The 21,291-nt window shown below is 42.7% G+C and overlaps 1 protein-coding gene across 3 annotated transcripts in view; it reads left to right on the forward strand.

The window, feature by feature from the left end:
* Window positions 1-2,064: 2,064 nt before the first annotated feature.
* The window catches only part of LOC106591766 (synaptopodin), a 66,219-nt gene continuing 46,992 nt past the window's right edge, over window positions 2,065-21,291 (forward strand). Inside the window, exons 1-3 of one of the 3 annotated variants that reach the window (XM_045724244.1) lie at window positions 2,065-2,319; window positions 16,922-17,259; window positions 17,536-18,726. In XM_045724244.1, coding sequence (XP_045580200.1) covers window positions 18,522-18,726 — 205 coding nt within the window. In that variant the 5' untranslated portion in view covers window positions 2,065-2,319; window positions 16,922-17,259; window positions 17,536-18,521. Of the gene's footprint in view, window positions 2,320-11,617; window positions 11,813-16,921; window positions 17,260-17,535; window positions 18,727-21,291 lie in introns of those variants that run through there. The other 2 variants (XM_045724246.1, XM_045724245.1) reach the window with 2 other exon arrangements.

The raw sequence follows: 21,291 nt of genomic DNA on the forward strand, positions 1-21,291 counted from the left end.
GTCCCCCAAACCATTTCTGGTTCCCATTTCACTGGCTGGCTGTCCCTCAAGTGTTGTCTCTAAAGCTCTAGTGGACTCCAGTGCCACGGGGAATTTCATCGACCAGGCCCTTGCCTCCTCCCTGAACATAACCTCTTACCAGTTCTCCTCTACCTTTTTCCGGTCCAAGCCCTGGATAAGCAGCCATTGGGATCTGGCACAATCACACACATCACTGCGCCCCTAACCCTCACAGTGGGACCCCATGCACCAGGAAAGCCTTCCCTTCCTCATCATCACTTCACACACAAAGTAATCCTCGGCCACAACCCCACCATCTCCTGGTCGAAGATGAAAATTACTGCCTGGAGACCAGGATGCCAGAGGACCTGCTTTTCCGTACCCTGTGGTTTCACGCCGGTTGAGAGTCCTGTAAGTGCCCTCTAGCCCATCAATCGGTCCTCCCGTATCGTTGGCCCCATGTTTTGGTGCGTAGATGTGGACATCCAACAGGTTCTGGAGAGGGAACTCGCTCCTGCTATCTACTCCCCATCAGATACACACCTGGACTTCATCATCACTTTGATTACCTTCCCTTTATTTAACTCTCAGTAGTCACAGTCATCATGGAGTATTGGTTTGTTTTTATGTTCACTACACATCTTCTGTGTTATTCATTTGCCTTTCATCGTTGTTATTAAACTCTCCTTCTGCACCTGCTTCCCTACATATATACGTGACATACACATGTTCATCATTTACAACTATAATATCATTCCAGCATCAAAACTGGAACGAACTACAAAAATCTCAAACTGGAAACACTTATCTCCCTCTCTAGCTTGAAGCACCATCTGTCTGAGCAGCTCACAGATCACTGCACCTGTACATAGCCCATCTATAATTAGCCCAAACAACTACCTCTTCCCCTACTGTATTTATTTATTTATTTATTTTGCTCCTTTGCACCCCAGTATTTCTACTTTGCACATTCATCCACTGCAAATCTACCATTCCAGTGTTTTACTTGCTGAATTGTATTTACTTCGCCACCATGCCTATTTATTGCCTTTACCTCCCTTATCTCACCTCATTTGCTCACATTGTATATAGACTTATTTTTCTACTGTATTATTGACTATGGTTGTTTTACTCCATGTGTAACTCTGTGTTGTTGTATGTGTCGAACTGCTTTACTTTACCTTGGCCAGGACGCAGTTGTAAATGAGAACTTGTTCTCAACTTGCCTACCTGGTTAAATAAAGGTGAAATAAATAAAAAAAATGTATGGAAACAGATATGTGAAAATATTTTTTTTTACGTTGTGGAGGGAGGTGCATTTAATTTAATGACACTTTAAGTTGGACGAGAACCATTTCCGTTTCCATGTAGAATCCTTTTCACTGAGGGTCCTACATGGAACCCAAAATAGTTCTACCTGAAACCCCTCAAAAATTCTACCTGGAACCAAGAAGGGGACTGTTGAAGAACCCTTTTGGAACCCTTTTGTAAGGTCCTTCTGTCCTGTGGTCTATGTCTGTCTACTGATCTAAATCTCTAGAGGAAATATTCCCCTGTTCTCGACAGGTGACTTCTCTGTTCTGTAACTCACAACATTCAGGGAACCATGTAAACAAATGGCTCTTAAGGCTTGGTCTTTGGTACCACTTTATAGTTACATTTCTTTGCGTATATATTTCATCCTTTGTTCGGCAGATTCTTGTCCCTGAGTTTTATGGAGGGAAAAATGGGGTTTAAAGAGAGAAATGTGGTGGGGGGGGGCAGAGAGGAGAGGGGGCTCCCTCCTAGGTCCCCCCTATACATCCCTGTATTGAATATGAAAATATATGATGGCATAATGTGTTCAGTGTGCGAGCATGAAGGAAACCATATGAACAGGAGGCCAGACAAAGAGCCTACTGTGGTCCAAGTACGACCACTCCCCCCTCCTCTCCCCTCCCCTTCTCTCTTTCCCCTCTGTCTTATTCAATTGAGGGAGCAGGAGGAGAAAGAGAGAGAGATGAGAACAGAGTCCTGCTCAGGGAGAAAGAGAGAGAAAGTCCTACTCAGCGAGAGAAAGGGGAAGGGGGGAGTCCTGCTCAGGGAGAAAGAGAGAGAAAGTCCTACTCAGAGAGAGAAAGGGGAAGGGAGGGAGTCCTACTCAGAGAGAGAGAGAAAGAGAGAGAGAGATATGAGAGAGAAAGAGAGAGAGAAAGAGAGAGAGAGATATGAGAGGGTCCGACCCAGACAGAGGTAGAAGGGGGAGCCCTGAGGAGCTAAAAAAGGGGCAGGACAAACTAGCCACGCGCCTCACACACAGACAGACCCACCGGAGTACAGGTGAGCTGCAACTATTACTGTACAGCTGCTATCTGTTAAACAGGAAACATCTACAATCAGGTGCTTTGTAACGGCTAGATTATACTTTTTGGCAAAGTGACGTTTAGATGCATGTGGACTTGTACTTTGAGTTTTACCTACAGTTAATTATGTTGATCTTTAAGTTGTGAGACTCTATCTCCCTGAGGGGGAGAGAGTGCATGGGACTAAAAAAGACAAATGGGGGAAACATGAACTCTGAAATGTTAACCTTTGAACTAACTGATGACAAACATCTGTCGGTGCTGTTTTGTTACTTTCCCTTTGTGCAGGCTGCAGGTTTGCAGAGGGGGTTGGTTAATTAACTGGTGGTTACATTAGCACTGTGGTTAGCTAGAGCTGTCACTGATAGACTAGCCTATTGTCTTGACTGTGACTGTGCGGAGCCTTGATGTGGACAGCCCTGGTTAGGGACTTAGAGCAGTGGTGTATTGTCTTGACTGTGACTGTGTGGAGCCTTGATGTGGCCCGCCCTGGTTAGGGACTGAGAGCAGCAGTGTAGTGTAACGTTAGACGATGTAACAGATGGAGGGTTAGCTAGCTGGAGACTGTATTGTCTTACCTTCCTATGATACAGCAGGTGAGGAACTTGTATAATAGTTAAAGAGAGCCATAGCAGTCAGTTGTTTTACCATATGTTAATGAATTAATTCATTAGTTATTACAGATGTAACGTATTCATGTCGATGCATGAAATCGACACCTCATTTATTCAGGTAACTGTGTTGATGTCTTGGGAATGTAGTATACTTTTACATAACATTTAATAAACAGCTAATTCATCGTTTTGCTTGAATAAAACTGGCACAATGCCCCCCTGCAAAAAAATTGAGCACATTTTTCTCACAATGGCTTTTATGTTGTTGTTTCAGAGTGCTGCCCAGCCCACACATACACTGAACAAAAATATTAACACAACATGCAACAATTCCAAAGATTTTATTTGAGCACCCGAGTGGCACAGCGGTCTAATGCACTGCGTCTCAGTGTAAGAGGTGTCACTACAGTTCCTGGTTCAAATCCAGGCTGTATCACATTGAGTTGATTGGGAGTCCAATAGGGTGGTGCACAATTGTCTAGGGTAGGCTGTCATTGTCAATAAGAATTTGTTCTTAACTGATTTGCCTATTTAAATTAAAGCATAAAAAAAGGAAATTAGTCATTTGAAATTAATTAATTAGGCCCTAATCTATGGAATGCGGAGGCAGATCCAGCCAATCAGAATTAGTTTTTCCCTACAAAAGGGCTTAATTACGGATAGAAATACTCCTCAGCACCCTTGGAGATGGCTTAAGGTAGAGAAATTAACAGTCAATTCTCTGGCCACAGCTCTGGTGGATATTCCTGCAGTCAGCATACCAATTGCACACTCCCTCAAAACTTGAGACATCTGTGGCATTGTGTTGTGTGACAAAACTGCACATTTTAGAGTGGCCTTTTATTGTCCTCCAGCAAAAGGTGCACATGTGTAATGATAATGCAGTTGAATCAGCTTCTTGATATGCCACACCTGTCAGGCGGATGGATTATCTTGGCAAAGGAGAAATTCTCACTAACAGGGATGTTAACAAATTTGTGCAGAAAAAAAGATAATTAAGCTATTTGTGCGTATAGAACATTTCTGGAAATTTTATTTCAGCTCATGAAACATGAGACCAATACTTTACATGTTGCGTTTATATTGTTGTTGAATATTTCAGCACCTCCTTTCTCTGAAGATTTAAACTCTTAAGTGTTTTATCTTCTAAGAGTTTCGGATGAAAGTAACTCTTGGCATGCTGTGTTGGTTTTACACACCTATTGTAGGTAATCTATTTATCGTTTAATCATCATGTTCTCCACCTGCAGCTCCCAGTGTGGGCTGTGTTTCACATCTCACACACTGAATTACAGGCTTTATTCTCATATAATGTAGGAGACTAAATGAGAGAGAGAGAGAGTGAGAGCGAGAGAGAGAGAGAGAGAGAGAGAGAACATCATTTCTGAGGTTGATTGAGGTCTGTGCTTGACGTTGTTTTGATTTTTAGTCATCACCTCCAACACAAGCCAAGGCATGCCGGGGCTATCACTGCCCCCCTCCCTCCACCCCTCCACCCCTCCTCATTCTTCTCACTCCTCCTCCTCCTCTTCTGAAGAGGAATCACAAACCAGGAATGCCAATTTTTTTGCAAAACCTAAAATTATTTGGGAGGTCATTAAATGGCCCTTTGTCTGAACAGGAAAGAGTAGAGTAGAGCCTGCTAAACCCCTGTATGTGTGGCTGTGTGTGTACCTACAGCCCCCAGGGGATTGTCATGGCAACCTGTCAGTCAAGGTATGCACCAGCCTGAATAGTATGGCATAGGTAACGGATACACTTGAAATCCTCTCAGGAATGCTCTCTCTCACTCGTCTGATATTCATACTCACATATCACATTATTCTAGTAGTTCATAGAGTGGGTACTGCATAGAGTGGGTACTGCATAGAGTGGGTACTGTATAGAGTGGGTACTGCATAGAGTGGGTACTGCATAGAGTGGGTACTGCATAGAGTGTGTACTGCATAGAGTGGGTACTACATAAAGTGGGTATTACATAGAGTGGGTATTGCATAGAGTGGGTACTGCATAGAGTGGGTACTACATAGAGTGGGTACTACATAAAGTGGGTATTACATAGAGTGGGTATTGCATAGAGTGGGTACTACATAGAGTGGGTACTGCATAGAGTGTGTACTGCATAGAGTGGGTACTACATAAAGTGGGTATTACATAGAGTGGGTACTGCATAGAGTGGGTACTGCATAGAGTGGGTACTACATAGAGTGGGTACTACATAGAGTGTGTACTGCATAGAGTGGGTACTATATAGAGTGGGTACTGCATAGAGTGGGTACTGCATAGAGTGGGTACTGCATAGAGTGGGTACTGCATAGAGTGGGTACTATATAGAGTGGGTACTGCATAGAGTGGGTACTATATAGACTGGGTACTGCATAGAGTGGGTACTATATAGAGTGGGTACTATATAGAGTGGGTACTGCATAGAGTGGGTACTATATAGAGTGGGTACTGCATAGAGTGGGTACTATATAGAGTGGGTACTGCATAGAGTGGGTACTATATAGACTGGGTACTGCATAGAGTGGGTACTATATAGAGTGGGTACTGCATAGAGTGGGTGAAGTGATGTACAGGTGAAGTGATAGACAGGTGAACTAATAGAAAGGTGAACTGATAGACAGGTAAGCTGATAGACAGGTAAGCTGATAGACAGGTAAAGTGTATGAGAGTACAGTTAAAGCAAAGTGATGGACAGGTAAACCGTATGACAGTACTGTTAAGGTAAGCTGATAGACAGGTGAACTGACAGACAGGTGAACTGACAGACAGGTAAACTGACAGACAGGTAAACTGATAGACAGGTAAGCTGTATGACAGGTGAACTGATAGGCAGGTGAACTGATAGACAGGTAAATTGATAGACAGGTAAGCTGAAAGACAGGTAAGCTGATAGACAGGTGAACTGATAGACAGGTGAAATGATAGACAGGTGAATTGATAGACAGGTGAAATGATAGAGAGGTGAATTGATAGACAGGTGAACTGACAGACAGGTGAACTGATAGACAGGTGAACTGATAGACAGGTGAACGGATAGACAGGTGAACGGATAGACAGGTGAACTGATAGACAGGTGAACTGATAGACAGGTGAAATGATAGACAGGTGAATTGATAGACAGGTGAACTGATAGACAGGTGAAATGATAGACAGGTGAATTGATAGACAGGTGAATTGATAGACAGGTGAACTGATAGACAAGTGAAATGATAGCAAGTGAATTGATAGACAGGTGAAATGATAGCAAGTGAATTGATAGACAGGTGAACTGATAGACAGGTGAATTGATAGACAGGTGAATTGATAGACAGGTGAACTGATAGACAGGTGAATTGATAGACAGGTGAACTGATAGACAGGTGAATTGATAGACAGGTGAACTGATAGACAGGTGAAATGATAGACAAGTGAATTGATAGACAGGTGAAATGATAGACAGGTGAACTTATAGACAGGTGAACTGATAGACAGGTGAATTGATAGACAGGTGAATTGATAGACAGGTGAACTGATAGACAGGTGAACTGATAGACAAGTGAAATGATAGACAGGTGAATTGATAGACAGGTGAATTGATAGACAGGTGAACTGATAGACAGGCGAACTGATAGACAGGTGAATTTATAGACAGGTGAAATGATAGACAGGTGAATTGATAGACAGGTGAACTGATAGACAGGTGAACTGATAGACAGGTGAATTGATAGACAGGTGAATTGATAGACAGGTGAACTGATAGACAGGTGAACTGATAGACAGGTGAAATGATAGACAGGTGAACTGATAGACAGGTGAACTGATAGATAGGTGAAAAGATAGACAGGTGAATTGATAGACAGGTGAATTGATAGACAGGTGAACTGATAGACAGGTGAGCTGATAGACAGGTGAATTGATAGACAGGTGAACTGATAGACAGGTGAATTGATAGACAGGTGAACTGATAGACAGGTGAAATGATAGACAAGTGAATTGATAGACAGGTGAAATGATAGACAGGTGAACTGATAGACAGGTGAACTGATAGACAGGTGAACTGATAGACAAGTGAAATGATAGACAGGTGAATTGATAGACAGGTGAATTGATAGACAGGTGAACTGATAGACAGGCGAATTTATAGACAGGCGAAATGATAGACAGGTGAATTGATAGACAGGTGAACTGATAGACAGGTGAACTGATAGATAGGTGTGTGGGTCTTTCCTTACATGTTTACTGTTGATATCCTTAATTTTCTATTAAAACAGGAACTGTGAAAGGTACCTGGAAAAGGTATTGTATCTTTTTCCTGGGGAAAACACATAAAATATGAAACAAGCTGATAGATCAAATAAGTGTGTGTGTGTGTGTGTGTGTGTGTGTGTGTGTGTGTGTGTGTGTGTGTGTGTGTGTGTGTGTGTGTGTGTGTGTGTGTGTGTGTGTGTGTGTGTGTTGTGTGTACAGTGTAACACCTTTGAAGTAGAGCTTCATGTAATTGAAAGGTAGTGGGGATAAAGCAGATTAAGGTGCCATCAGACACCAGGTATGAGAGTAGACGATGGGATCAGGGGGCGATGCTGTCAGGGAGTGATGGGATCAGGGGGCGATGCTGTCAGGGAGTGATGGGATCAGGGGGCGATGCTGTCAGGGAGTGATGGGATCAGGGGGCGATGCTGTCAGGGAGTGATGGGGTCAGGGGGCGATGCTGTCAGGGAGTGATGGGATCAGGGGCGATGCTGTCAGGGAGTGATGGGATCAGGGGGTGATGCTGTCAGGGAGTGATGGGATCAGGGGGCGATGCTGTCAGGGAGTGATGGGATCAGGGGGCGATGCTGTCAGGGAGTGATGGGGTCAGGGGGCGATGCTGTCAGGGAGTGATGGGATCAGGGGGCGATGCTGTCAGGGAGTGATGGGGTCAGGGGGCGATGCTGTCAGGGAGTGATGGGGTCAGGGGGCGATGCTGTCAGGGAGTGATGGGGTCAGGGGGCGATGCTGTCAGGGAGTGATGGGGTCAGGGGGCGATGCTGTCAGGGAGTGATGGGATCAGGGGGCGATGCTGTCAGGGAGTGATGGGGTCAGGGGGCGATGCTGTCAGGGAGTGATGGGATCAGGGGGCGATGCTGTCAGAGAGTGATGGGGTCAGTGAGTGTTGGATAGCGGGATGTTCCTGAACTTCAAATCCACAATTACGTCATAATTCTACACACATCCAAAACCTAATCCCAAAACCTGATCCCATCGTCTACCAGAACCAAATCTCCTGCATGAGATACTGTCCACAACCAGATCACTGGTGGATTCACAGGTAGTTCTGAATAATAAGCCCAAACACGAGGGTTGTATAGTTCAGTTCAGGATTTTTTAGGGATATATTAAGACATGTTGACATTTGTAGAATACATCCAAGCAGCATGACTGTGGTTTTATTGGTAATTATGAATGTTGGGATACGGACACAAAACAAAGGTTGTGGAGTTTATAGTTTAAAGTTTTTTTTTTTTTTATTTCTGCTGAAATTGTCTAGATTATGAAGTTATGAATCAGGAGAAACACAGAGGTTATAAAGTTCAGGATTTGATGGACGCTTTGTAGGGTTAGTGGTATTTCTAAATACAGACAGACAGAGAGGTAGTGTAGTCCAGGATTTGAGACATAGTAAGACATTTGCGACATCTTGCTCATGTTTTTCTGAACTAGGAAGTTGTCTAAAATTGGTTTAAATTGTGAAGGGGTCGTGTAGTTCAGGATTTGAAGGATATATTAAGACAGTTGAACATCTTGCTGATCTTTGCCTGCCAGATTTAGTAACTCAGTGCTTTCCCAGTGATTTCATGTCAGTCTGAAGGACTCCAACTCCAACACATGTTCACAGTCTTGTGGTGAACAAATATTTACAGATTACATTAAAAGATTTTAATCAGAACCGAATTCTAGACATTCTTCCAACAGATGTCATCAACAGAACAGATGGTCGCCACTTTGTAGATCCAAGATTGTAAACATCAACTTCATGTGAACGTGTTGAAATTTACTCAACTGTGTTAACATTCGTATCTCAAAGTTCCCTATTTATGAAATCTGTCAGAATGATGGTGTACAGTATACGGAATAATACAAACCCAATCGTGTATGAAATAAAACGTGGCAAACTCAAAATGATGTCGTAAAATATAAACGATGAAAACCAGATTGATGTCAACACATCTGTCCTCCCTCCTTCACACATCAACAGGAATCAACTTGTCATTAATGTGTTCCAAATGATATACTATACGTAAGTAGTGTACTATATAGGAGATAGGGAGCAAGTTGTTAAGCAGACATTGTGTCTAAACAATGCAACCCTTTTCCTCCTCTCACATTGGTCTCGGGTTCGGACACATCAGGTACCTACTAGGCAGACTACCTCATTTCAACGTGGTGGAGAATTGGGTAATATTTGTTAGATAATGTTGATCAATGAGATTCCAAACCTATTTTCACACACTCATAAAAATAAAGCCAAGAAGTTTGTTGAATTCCAAATGTGTTATCACACTGTGCTTTCAACCATTTAAAAAGTACAGCAAAGTGTATAACACAACTTTGTGTGTTATTGTTGTGCTTTGATCTAATAGCAGGACCAAATGACCTGGGTTGGAGTTAGTTGCTATTACACTAAAGTACATGGTGCAAGTGATCAAGACCGTTTGAGATTCTGTGCAAATTACTATTGCAGTTGTGAAGATTTCCACTGACCTGACCCATGACCCTGACCCTGACCCATGACCCATGACCCTGAACGCTTTCTATGATTACATAAGAATACATTTATTGTTACAGTAGACTCAGAATGTGGCCATGGATGTGTTACTCATTTTTAAGGTTGAATAAATACTGTTACATTAGTTTGTAAGATAGCCTTAACAGTTAAAAGTATTATTGAATTGTGTTTGGTTGACAACGCAACCAAATATCAACATTTAAAGGAGATGTATCTACTGCTTTGATAGTTCCATCTGAGTCACTGGCTTAATCCCGTTCTTTAACTTTTTATTTTTGTTTGAGATGGAGACGTGAACCAACATATAATTTGTTAACTTGTCGACACGTTAATAGTCTATTTACTGTATTTTAAAAGTGATATTGAATTGTGTTTGGTTGTCAACACAACAAAATATCAACTTTGAAAGGGGATGTGTCTTCTGATTGGATAGTTCCATCTGTACCACTGACTTAGTCTGGCTTAATTCTTTTAACTCTGTGCCGCTAAGTGTGTCTTTAATTACAGTTTGTCTACAAATACAAATTAACAATTGATATGTTGGATTCACATACCCATTTCAACCAAAAATGTAAGTTAAAGAATAGGATTATATCAAATCAAATGATAAATGCACATTAAATACAGTTTAATTTGATTTAATTCAATTCTTTAATTTACATTTTTTTGGTTGAGATGGAGACTTGAATCCTACATATCAAAACAAATTTGATTTGTCACATACACATATTTATGCAGATGTTATTGTGGGTGTAGCGAAATGCTTGTGTTCCTAGATCCAACGGTCCAGTGATATTTAACAATTCACAACAATACACACATCTAAAAGTAAAATAATGGAATTAAGAAATATATAAATATTAGGACGAGCAATGTCGGAGTGGCATTGACTAAAATACAGTAGAATAAATACAGTAGAATAGAATCCCCCGATGATGCGTTGGGCAGACCACACCACCCTCTGGAGAGCCCTGTGGTTGTGGACGGTGCATTTGCCGTACCAGGTGGTGATCCAGCCGACAGGGGTATGAGTACTTAACTTTACTATTTATAGTTTTTACAACTTTTACTTCACTACATTCCAAAAGGAAATAATGTACTTTTTACTCCATACATTTTCCCTGACAACCAAAAGTACGTGTTACATTTTGAATGCTTAGCAGGACAGGAAAATGGTCAAATTCAAGCACTTATCAAGAGAACAAGTAGTCATCCCTACTGCCTCTGGCCTGGTGGACTCACTAAACACAAATGCATGTTGTGTAAATAATGTCTGAGTGTTGGAGTGTGCTCCTGGCTATCCATACATTTTAAAGCAAGAAAATGGTGCTGTCTGCTTAGCTTAATATAAGGAATTTTAAATGATTTATACTTTTACTTTTGATACTTAAGTATATTTTAGCAATTACAATTACTTTTGACACTTACGTTTATTTAAAACCAAATACTTTTAGATTTTTATTCAAAGAGTATTTTACTGTCTGACTTTCATTTTTAATTGTGTAACTTTCTATTAAGGTATCTATACATTTGGGTATCTATACAACTGGGTACTTTTTTCCACCACGGGTCTGTGTATACCTCTGTGCATGCGTGCCAGCCTGTTTATGGGTTTGGGGCCGATTGTCTTTGTTTTGGGGTCGTTAGGGGGTCATGGAAAACAACACTGTTCTTTGTTGTCTGTGTGACTTGACTATCACGTTGAACGTGACTCACAAGCACAACAATCCGGCAAGTCTGATCAGGGATGGGACACACTCGCGCTCTCTCTCCCCTCTCTCTCTCTTCCCCCCCTCTCTCTCTCTCTTCCCCCTCTCTTTCTCTCTCTCGCTCTCTCTCTCTTCTCCCTCTCTCGCTCTCGCTCTCTCTCTCGCTCTCTCTCTTCTCCCTCTCGTCTCTCTCTCTCTCTCTATCTTCTCCCTCTCTTTCTCCCTCTCTCTCTCTTCCCCCTCTCTCTCTCTCTCTCTCTCTCTCTGACCCAGTGTGATGTAGACAAGTCTACCACTTGTTGACAGGGGTCTCGCCCATGCGGCTACCCACCTCTTCCTTAATGGTATCCTGTGTAAGGCCTGGGAGACCAAGCCAGCTCTCTGAACACTGTATGGGTATGTATGTGATTCTGTGAACTGATTATATTCTGCTCTGTTTGTGTCTGTTGGTCGTCTGCTCTGTTACTGTTGAAAACGTCTGATTAGAATGTTAATGTAATTCATTAGCTGTTTTTAATTGTATTTCTACATCCTGGGTATTTCTGAAGCAACATACCAGTTCAACCAGAGTGGGCGTTGTATTTATAACATGCATCATTGTAAATCCTGACTGCGAAAACTCAAAGGCTTCAGGCTTTAGTTGAACTAACTAATCAAAGTTAGTCATTCAAACTCAAACCAGATGTTTGCATGTGATTCAAACAGCAGAGGTTAACCAACCTATTCATGTCAATGCAGAACAGTGGACTTCTTCTACCCGGCAGCTATACCTCCACAACTAGTACGCACACCTGCGTTTTGTCTGGAGCTTTTCTTTTCTCCTCTCCCTGCGGTCACATGACTTATGGGAACAAAGAGAAAGCAGTACAGTGGTGGACAGATGGCCCAAATCACACCCTTTCCCCCTATATACAGACAGAAGTGCACTACGTTTGACCAGAGACCTGTAGGTGGACTATAGGGAATAAAGGATGCCATTTGGGACTCAGATAAACAGGCTGGTCTGATGAATAGGATCTGTTCCACTGTGTTATCTGTCTCTATCAGTAATACATTATGAAGAGGATCTGTTCCACTGTGTTATCTGTCTCTATCAGTAATACATTATGAAGAGGTTCTGTTCCACTGTGTTATCTGTCTCTATCAGTAATACATTATGAAGAGGTTCTGTTCCACTGTGTTATCTGTCTCTATCAGTAATACATTATGAAGAGGTTCTGTTCCACTGTGTTATCTGTCTCTATCAGTAATACATTATGAAGAGGTTCTGTTCCATTGTGTTATCTGTCTCTATCAGTAATACATTATGAAGAGGTTCTGTTCCACTGTGTTATCTGTCTCTATCAATAATACATTATGAAGAGGATCTGTTCCATTGTGTTATCAAATCAAATTTTATTTGTCACAAGCGCCGAATACAACAGGTACCTTACAGTGAAATGCTTTACTTACAAGCCCTCAACCAACAGTGCTTTAAGAAGGTAGGAAAAAAGAAGAGTTAAGTAAAAAATAGAAGTAAAAAATAATTAAAGAGCAGCAGTAAAATAACAATAGAGAAGCAATATACAGGGGGGTATGGGTACAGAGTCAATGTGGAGGCTATATACAGGGGGTACCGGAACAGAGTCAATGTGGAGGCTATATACAGGGGGTACCGGTACAGAGTCAATGTGTGGAGGCTATATACAGGGGGTACCGGTACAGAGTCAATGTGGAGGCTATATACAGGGAGTACCGGTACAGAGTTTGAGTTTGAGTTTGAGTTTATTTTATTTTTACAGGGACAGTGCACATTAATCAACGTTTCAGTAAAAGTGCCGGTTTTAGCCAGCCGGCTAATTTTCAACCGCAGTCCCTGGGCAGGTTATTAAAAACAATTACAATATAGACAATCATTGAACAGTGAGCACACGCAGAATAACATAGGACAAGCAAGACATAGCATACAGACAGAGCAACATAGGACAAGCAAGATGTAGCATACAGACAGAGCAACATAGAACAAAAAGCAACAAGACAAAATCCATAAAAACAACAAAGTGTTTCCACACCTCACAAGCTACAGACAACAGACAACATGGAAAGCGGCAATACACAGCTAGGGATTATGTTCACAAGTCTGATTGACCTTTAGCCATGTCTTCATGCATTTTGTGAAAGTGTGATATGTGGTGCAGTTATGTGTGTCTGATGGCAGTGTATTCCAGACATGGGAAGCTCTCACAGAGAAAGCAGATTTACTAAAGGTGCTTTTCCTTAAGGGAACTATACAGTCACCTCTCATGGCAGACCTTGTGGAGTCAATGTGCGGAGGCACCAGTTAGTTGAGGAAATTGAGGTAATATGTACATGTAGGTAGAGTTAAAGTGACTATGCATAGATAATAAACAGAGAGTAACAGTAGTGTAAAAGAGGGGTATGGGTAGCCCTTTGATTAGCTGTTCAGGAGTCTTATGGCTTGGGGGTAGAAGCTGTTAAGAAGCCTTTTGGACTTAGACTTGGCGCGCTGGTACTGCTTGCCGTGCAGTAGCAGAGAGAACAGTCTATGACTTGGGTGACTGGAGTCTTTGACAATTTTTAGTGCCTTCCTCTGACACCGCCTGGTGTAGAGGTCCTGGATGGCAGGAAGCTTGGCCCCAGTGATGTACTGGGCCGTACGCACTACCCTCTGTAGTGCCTTGCGGTCGGAGGCTGAGCAGTTGACATACCAGGCAATGATGCAGCCAGTCAGGATGCTCTCCATGGTGCAGCAGTAGAACATTTTGAGGATCTGAGGACCCATGCCAAATCTTTTCAGTGTCCTGGGGGGGAATAGGCTTTGTCATGCCCTCTTCATGACTGTCTTAGTATGTTTGGACCATGATAGTTTGATTGTGATGTGGACACCAAGGAACTTGAAGCTCTCAACCTGCTCCACTACAGCCCCGTCTAAAATGGGGCGTGCTCGGTGCTATTTCTCCTGTAGTCCACAATCATCTCCTTTGTCTTGATCACGTTGAGTGAGAGGTTGCTGTCCTGGCACCACACTGCCAGGTCTTTGACCGCCTCCCTATAGGCTCTCATTGTTGTCGGTGATCAGGCCTACCACTGTTGTGTCATCAGCAACCCTGATGATGGCTATGCAGTCGTGGGTGGACAGGGAGTACAGGAGGGGACTGAGCACGCACTCTGGAGGGGCCCCCGTGTTGATGATTAGCATGGTGGATGTGTTGTTACCTACCCTTTCCACATGGGGGTGGCCCGTCAGGAAGTCCAGGATCCAGTTGGAGAGGGAGGTGTTTAGTCCCAGGGTCCTTAGCTTATTGATGAGCTTTGAGGGTACTATGGTGTTGAACGCTGAGCTGTAGTCAATGAACAGTATTCTCACATAGGTGTATTTTTGTCCAGGTGTGAAAGGGCAGTATTGAGTGCGATTGAGATTGCATTATCTGTGGATCTGTTGGGGCGGTATGCAAATTGGAGTGGGTCTAGGGTTTCTGGGATAACGGTGTTGATGTGAGCCATGACCAGCCTTTCAAAGCACTTCATGGCTACAGACGTGAGTGCTACGGGTCGGTAGTCATTTAGGCAGGTTACCTAAGAGTTCTTGGGCACAGGGACTATGGTGGTCCACTTGAATAGGATCTGTTCCATTGTGTTATCTGTCTCTATCAGTAATACATTATGAAGAGGTTCTGTTCCATTGTGTTATCAAATCAAATTTTATTTGTCACAAGCTGTAACGGCTGTTGAATGGAGTAGACCAAGGCGCAGCGTGGTTAGTGCTCATCATGAAATTTAATGGAAAATGAGAACACTTTACAACTAAACAAAAGACAACAGCCAAACAGTTCTGTCAGGTAACAAATGACTAAACAGAAAATAACTACCCACAAAACCCAAAGGAAAACAGGCTGCCTAAGTATGGCTCCCAATCAGCAACAACGATATACAGCTGTCCCTGATTGAGAGCCATACCCGGCCGAAACAAAGAAATACCAAACATAGAAAAAAGGACATAGAATCCCCACCCCAACTCACCCTGACCAACCAAAATAGAGACATAAAAGGATCTCTAAGGTCAGGGCGTGACACAAGCGCCGAATACAACAGGTACCTTACAGTGAAATGCTTTACTTACATAATACATCATGAAGAGGATCTGTTCAATAAGGAGCCAGACTGATCTGAAAACATTCCTGTATATCATCAGATGATGAAACTATTTAAACCAGCCTGGTCACTAGAAATAGACTTCGATCTCAGACATTTGAAAAGGCCCTGAACACGTCGCTATATTCCTTCCTCGGCACATACAGAATACCAACCAGGAGGCCCAAACAACAGTCCCAGTTCAGTCCTTTTCCACACACACACACACACACACACACACACACACACACACACACACACACACACACACACACACACACACACACACACACACACACACACACACACACACACACACACACACACACACACACACACACACACACACACACACACACACACACACACGTTCATCCCTCCTTGTCTAATGTAATCCTTTATAGACTGAGACATCAAGCATGTCATCATTAATCCACATTAACCTTGTCAGCGCCTGAGTGTAATACATTACAATATATCTCCTCTCACCACCAGGGCCGAGGCAGATAGAGATAAAGCTAATAGCTGGCAGCGTTAGCCGTTTAGTGAGATTTCCTGACATTAATGAGTCCTGACCCTTTCCTTCACCTGTAGGAGAACTCTGGGGTTATCCTTCCTCAAGTTCACAACACTGGGGTTATCCTTCCTCAAGTTCGCAACACTGGGGTTATCCTCCCTCAAGTTCACAACACTGGGGTTATCCTTCCTCAAGTTCACAACACTGGGGTTATCCTTCCTCAAGTTCACAACTCTGGGGTTATCCTCCCTCAAGTTCACAACACTGGGGTTATCCTTCCTCAAGTTCCCAACACTGGGGTTATCCTTCCTCAAGTTCACAACTCTTACGAAAGCTTTTCCTGTTTCCTTCTCCACCCCTGTGTGTGTGTGTGTGTGTGTGTGTGTGTGTGTGTGTGTGTGTGTGTGTGTGTGTGTGTGTGTGTGTGTGTGTGTGTGTGTGTGTGTGTGTGTGTGTGTGTGTGTGTGTGTGTGTGTGTGTGTGTAGATATAACCGTGTTTTGAGCCTGTGGGTCCTTCTCACACTGAATACATCAGTGAGTCAGGGAGGGTAGAAATTAATTCAGTTTACAGATGAACACCTCAGTGAGTCAGGGAGGGTAGAAATGAATTCAGTTTACAGATGAATACCTCAATGAGTCAGGGAGGGTAGAAATTAATTCAGTTTACAGATGAATACCTCAATGAGTCAGGGAGGGTAGAAATGAATTCAGTTTACAGATGAATACCTCAATGAGTCAGGGAGGGTAGAAATGAATTCAGTTTACAGATGAATACCTCAATGAGTCAGGGAGGGTAGAAATGAATTCAGTTTACAGATCTTCTTCTTATTATTATTGTTTTTGTCCTGTCTTCCAGGTGGTAGTGTTCCAGACCTGGGCACTGCATGGGCTTGGAGACAGAACCAGTGGAGATCAGCCTCTCATGACAACAAAAGCTTTACTCTACCCTGAATTCTACAGCACCATATTCTACCATACACTCCTTCAATAGGGATTGGAGATACAGATCACCCAGACTTAGAGTTGAAGTATCACCCAGACTGGATAAACAACTAACTTCCCTTAACATAGACATTGTTATCTCCTCCAAAAAACAACCTAAATAAACCAACTGACAGCTCGAATTGCAGAGGGATCAGACTGAGAACTCTGCTGCCTGGGCCTCAGCTCAAATTACAATGTATGGATATAATGGTAATGTATGGATATATTGGTAATATATGGATATATTGGTAATGCATGGATATATTGGTAATGCATGGATATATTGGTAATGTATGGATATATTAGTAATGTATGGATATAATGGTAATGCATGGATATATTGGTAATGCGTGGATATATCGGTAATGTATGGATATATTCGTAATGCATGGATATAATGACAATGTATGGATATATTGGTAATGTATGGCTATATTGGTAACATACTGTACATCTCTGCATTTAATCCAAACCAATATCCATCAGGACTAAAACGTGACTCCCAGCATTGACTCCTGGATGGATGGATGGATGCATGGATGAGAACAATAAAAAATAAAGAAAAGATATAGCTGACGTATCGGCCAGTGGCGCTCGGAAACTCCTAACTGCTCTTAGGAGTGACCTTTTCTAGAGGGAAATGTTGTTTCTCACTCCGTCCGAACCAAACGACAGGAAGCTTTGAAACACACGGCCACCCCAGTCACCCCCTCCTTGGCATTGTTAAGTCTAAAGAGCTGCTCACTTTCTCCACAAGAAAAATAATCTGTCAGGGAGAGATGGCAATGCAGTCAACGGGCATGTTTGGGTGGCTGGACTAAGAAAGGAAAGAAAGAATGATTGGAAGAAAGGGGGAGGAAGAGAAGAGAAACGTCTGGGTTTTGGAGAAAAATAAAGATTTAGAGGGAGGGAAGACAGACAAACAGAAATAGAAAAGTTTGATGGTTTCTCAGCCTTTCTGCATTAGCTGGAGATTTGAAGTAGAGCACATCGTTATTGTGTAAGCGTCTTGGCTGTGATCCATGGGAACTGATCCAGCGTGCTGTGTGTCTGTGGAGCTCCCAGCCTGCTTTAGTCTCCTGGGACATCCCTGATACTGTTTCTGGTAGGTCCTGAGTACACTTCTCCCATCTGTCACCCTCCCTCCTTGTTAGCAGGACTAAGGAACTAAAGGAAACCTTAAGGAGGAATAATGAAGAAAGTCTGAGGGAAGAGGTGTCCAGCAGCAGGAGAAGCAACATGGACAGCTAAGATTCTCCTTATCCCCACTGGATTTTTTGCTCCACTTGCTCCAAAAGAGGACTGTCTGAACTTACTCTGAACACTCCACAAACGGTGATCCTCAAACTGACATACAGACCAAGCCAGGGACGGCTGCAGACGGTCTGGGTAGAAGAAGAGACAGAAACTGTGGAGCAAACCAGAGGAGAAGCAGAGAAATTCCACAACTCCTCCAGCAGAGCAGCAAAGAGATGGAGACGGAGAGGGGTCATATGTCTGTGAGGAGAGGGGTAAGCTGGAGCCCAGGTGGAGGGAGGAAGCCCCTTCAGGGCGGACATAGCGGGAACACGGACACCGGCAAAAGAGAGAGTGATGCATCTTTGGAGAGGCGGGACTACAAAGGGATCAAAGGACAGGTGACATCGACCTCCACCAATCAGCTGGCTCGGAAAACCAGTAAGTTTGATGTTTATTCTATTTTAGCTTTAAAAGAAGCAACATTTTCTCTCAGCCTCATGGTAAAATGTTTAGAATTGCATGAGATTATATATAAAAACTGGGGGGCGGGGTCTGGCGAAACTGCGGTGCGCCACTGATAACAACTGCTTGATACAGAAAGAAGAGTGGCCATCCAATGCTCCTAGGTTTACACTGTTAGAAGTAAAAATACTTGAAGAACCTTTTAGCTTGCCATGCCAGCAGAACCTCTCCAGTTCAAAATGTGTATTTGTGTTAGGCTCATTGACATGTGATGACAATACAACAGAACAGATGAACATGAATGACATTGACTCTAACAGGTGGCCCACAATGAACCATTAAAGGTTTCTCCAATAACCCCTCAACTAACCAAAGGTGCAAATATGTACCATTGACTAGCAATGGTTCAATGAATGACCTCGAGTCACCACTATTTCTAAGCGTGTAGGAAATAATCCAAAAAGAAACTGTTAAGTTCAGAGTTTTGAGTCAAAAATGAAGTCTGCCATTTTTACAGTTTTGGAAGGGGGGACACTGGGAGTGGTTTTTGGTTTCCACATCTTTAGCTAATATACTGTAATATGTTTGTCTGGTTCTCTACCAGTCTAATGCTTTGCAGTGAGCTCTTCTTTGTTGACAAATATTGTAAATATTGTAACTCTACGCAAATTATAGAGACAGCAAGACATCCCCAAAAAACTGAAAATGGGACACACACACACACGCACACACACACACACACACACACACACACACACACACACACACACACACACACACACACACACACACACACACACACACACACACACACACACACACACACACACACACACACATCTACAGAAACTGGACTGCTCTGAGATGGAAAGGCAATCCTGCATCCCAACCTAAAGGGCAATCTCAGAAAGACTTCATACCCAGTACCAGTCCAGACCATAATGGACTGAGCTGAGACTTCATACCCAGTACCAGTCCAGACCATAATGGACTGAGCTGAGACTTCATACACAGTACCAGACCAGACTATAATGTACTGAGCTGAGACTTCATACACAGTACCAGACCAGACCATAATGGACTGAGCTGAGACTTCATACACAGTACCAGACCAGACCATAATGGACTGAGCTGAGACTTCATACACAGTACCAGACCAGACCATAATGGACTGAGCTGAGACTTCATACACAGTACCAGACCAGACCATAATGTACTGAGCTGAGACTTCATACACAGTACCAGACCAGACCATAATGGACTGAGCTGAGACTTCATAATAAGTTCTTTCCAGATCATTATCATTATCCTGCCATAGTTGGAGTCGTTACTTGTGTGACAGAGAGGGGGTAAACACGTCAGCGATGAAGAAAAAACATTGTGAACTCTTTAGAGAGTAACGTGGAAAACCCCGCAGACAGCGTGCGTGTGTGTGTGTGTGTGTGTGTGTGTGTGTGTGTGTGTGTGTGTGTGTGTGTGTGTGTGTGTGTGTGTGTGTGTGTGTGTGTGTGTGTTCGTACACAACTGCGATACAGATTAGCCTACTATACTGAGCTGAAGCAGTGAACCTAATATCGTCAGAACAGATGAACTAACTGCAGATTTATAAGACATCGTTGTGCAGTAATTGTGAAACACAACAGAAAACGTAGACCTAATGACTCTGTAACAATCTATAGTTAGTAGATGCAGTCATTCAATTAAAGTCTATACTTCAGCAAATTGGAGAAAAAATATAATACATATTATAGTACATGCAAACAATGCATCCGGCGATTTTTAACCCTGTGTTTAGTAGACTGTTGTCCATTGGGATTTGAAGAGGGGCTGAGTCCTATTCGGATTTGGAGAGAGGCTGAGTCCTATTCGGATTTGGAGAGAGGCTGAGTCCTATTCGGATTTGGAGAGAGGCTGAGTCCTATTCTGATTTGGAGAGGGGCTGAGTCCTATTCGGATTTGGAGAGGGGCTGAGTCCTATTCGGATTTGGAGAGGGGCTGAGTCCTATTCGGATTTGGAGAGGGGCTAAGTCCTATTCATCTGTGTGGGAGCCTAGGGACATCACACATCTATGGAAAATATTAATTGTCGTTGAGTATTTTATTTATCAGTGATTGTGTTTATATCTCCTGCCTTGTTATCGGCTTCGACGCTGAGCTCCTATCACACAGCAATACTGTAGCCTACCAATACTGTCAAATATATTAAATAGGCTACCGGTTTATTTACTTTCAAGCATGTTTGGCTATTAAATGAGGGATGGATAAATGGTATCCTAATATTTTATGTGTAGTGGGAATAAACCAGTCATGTCAAATAAGGAAAGACATGTCCTGTAATATGATTATGATTCAGTCCTTCATAATAAAATACATGTCCTGTAATATGGTTATGATTTAGTCCTTCATAATAAAAGTAATAGAAATGTATCCGGCAATAAGCTGCTATACAATCTCCTTCCCAATGGCAAATACATCTGTTTTCTCATTAGGTCTACCATCTGCTTTCTCATTAGGTCTACCATCTGTTTTCTCATTAGGCCT

This window comes from Salmo salar, chromosome ssa09, assembly GCF_905237065.1.
Source record: "Salmo salar chromosome ssa09, Ssal_v3.1, whole genome shotgun sequence".
NCBI lineage: Eukaryota > Metazoa > Chordata > Actinopteri > Salmoniformes > Salmonidae > Salmo > Salmo salar.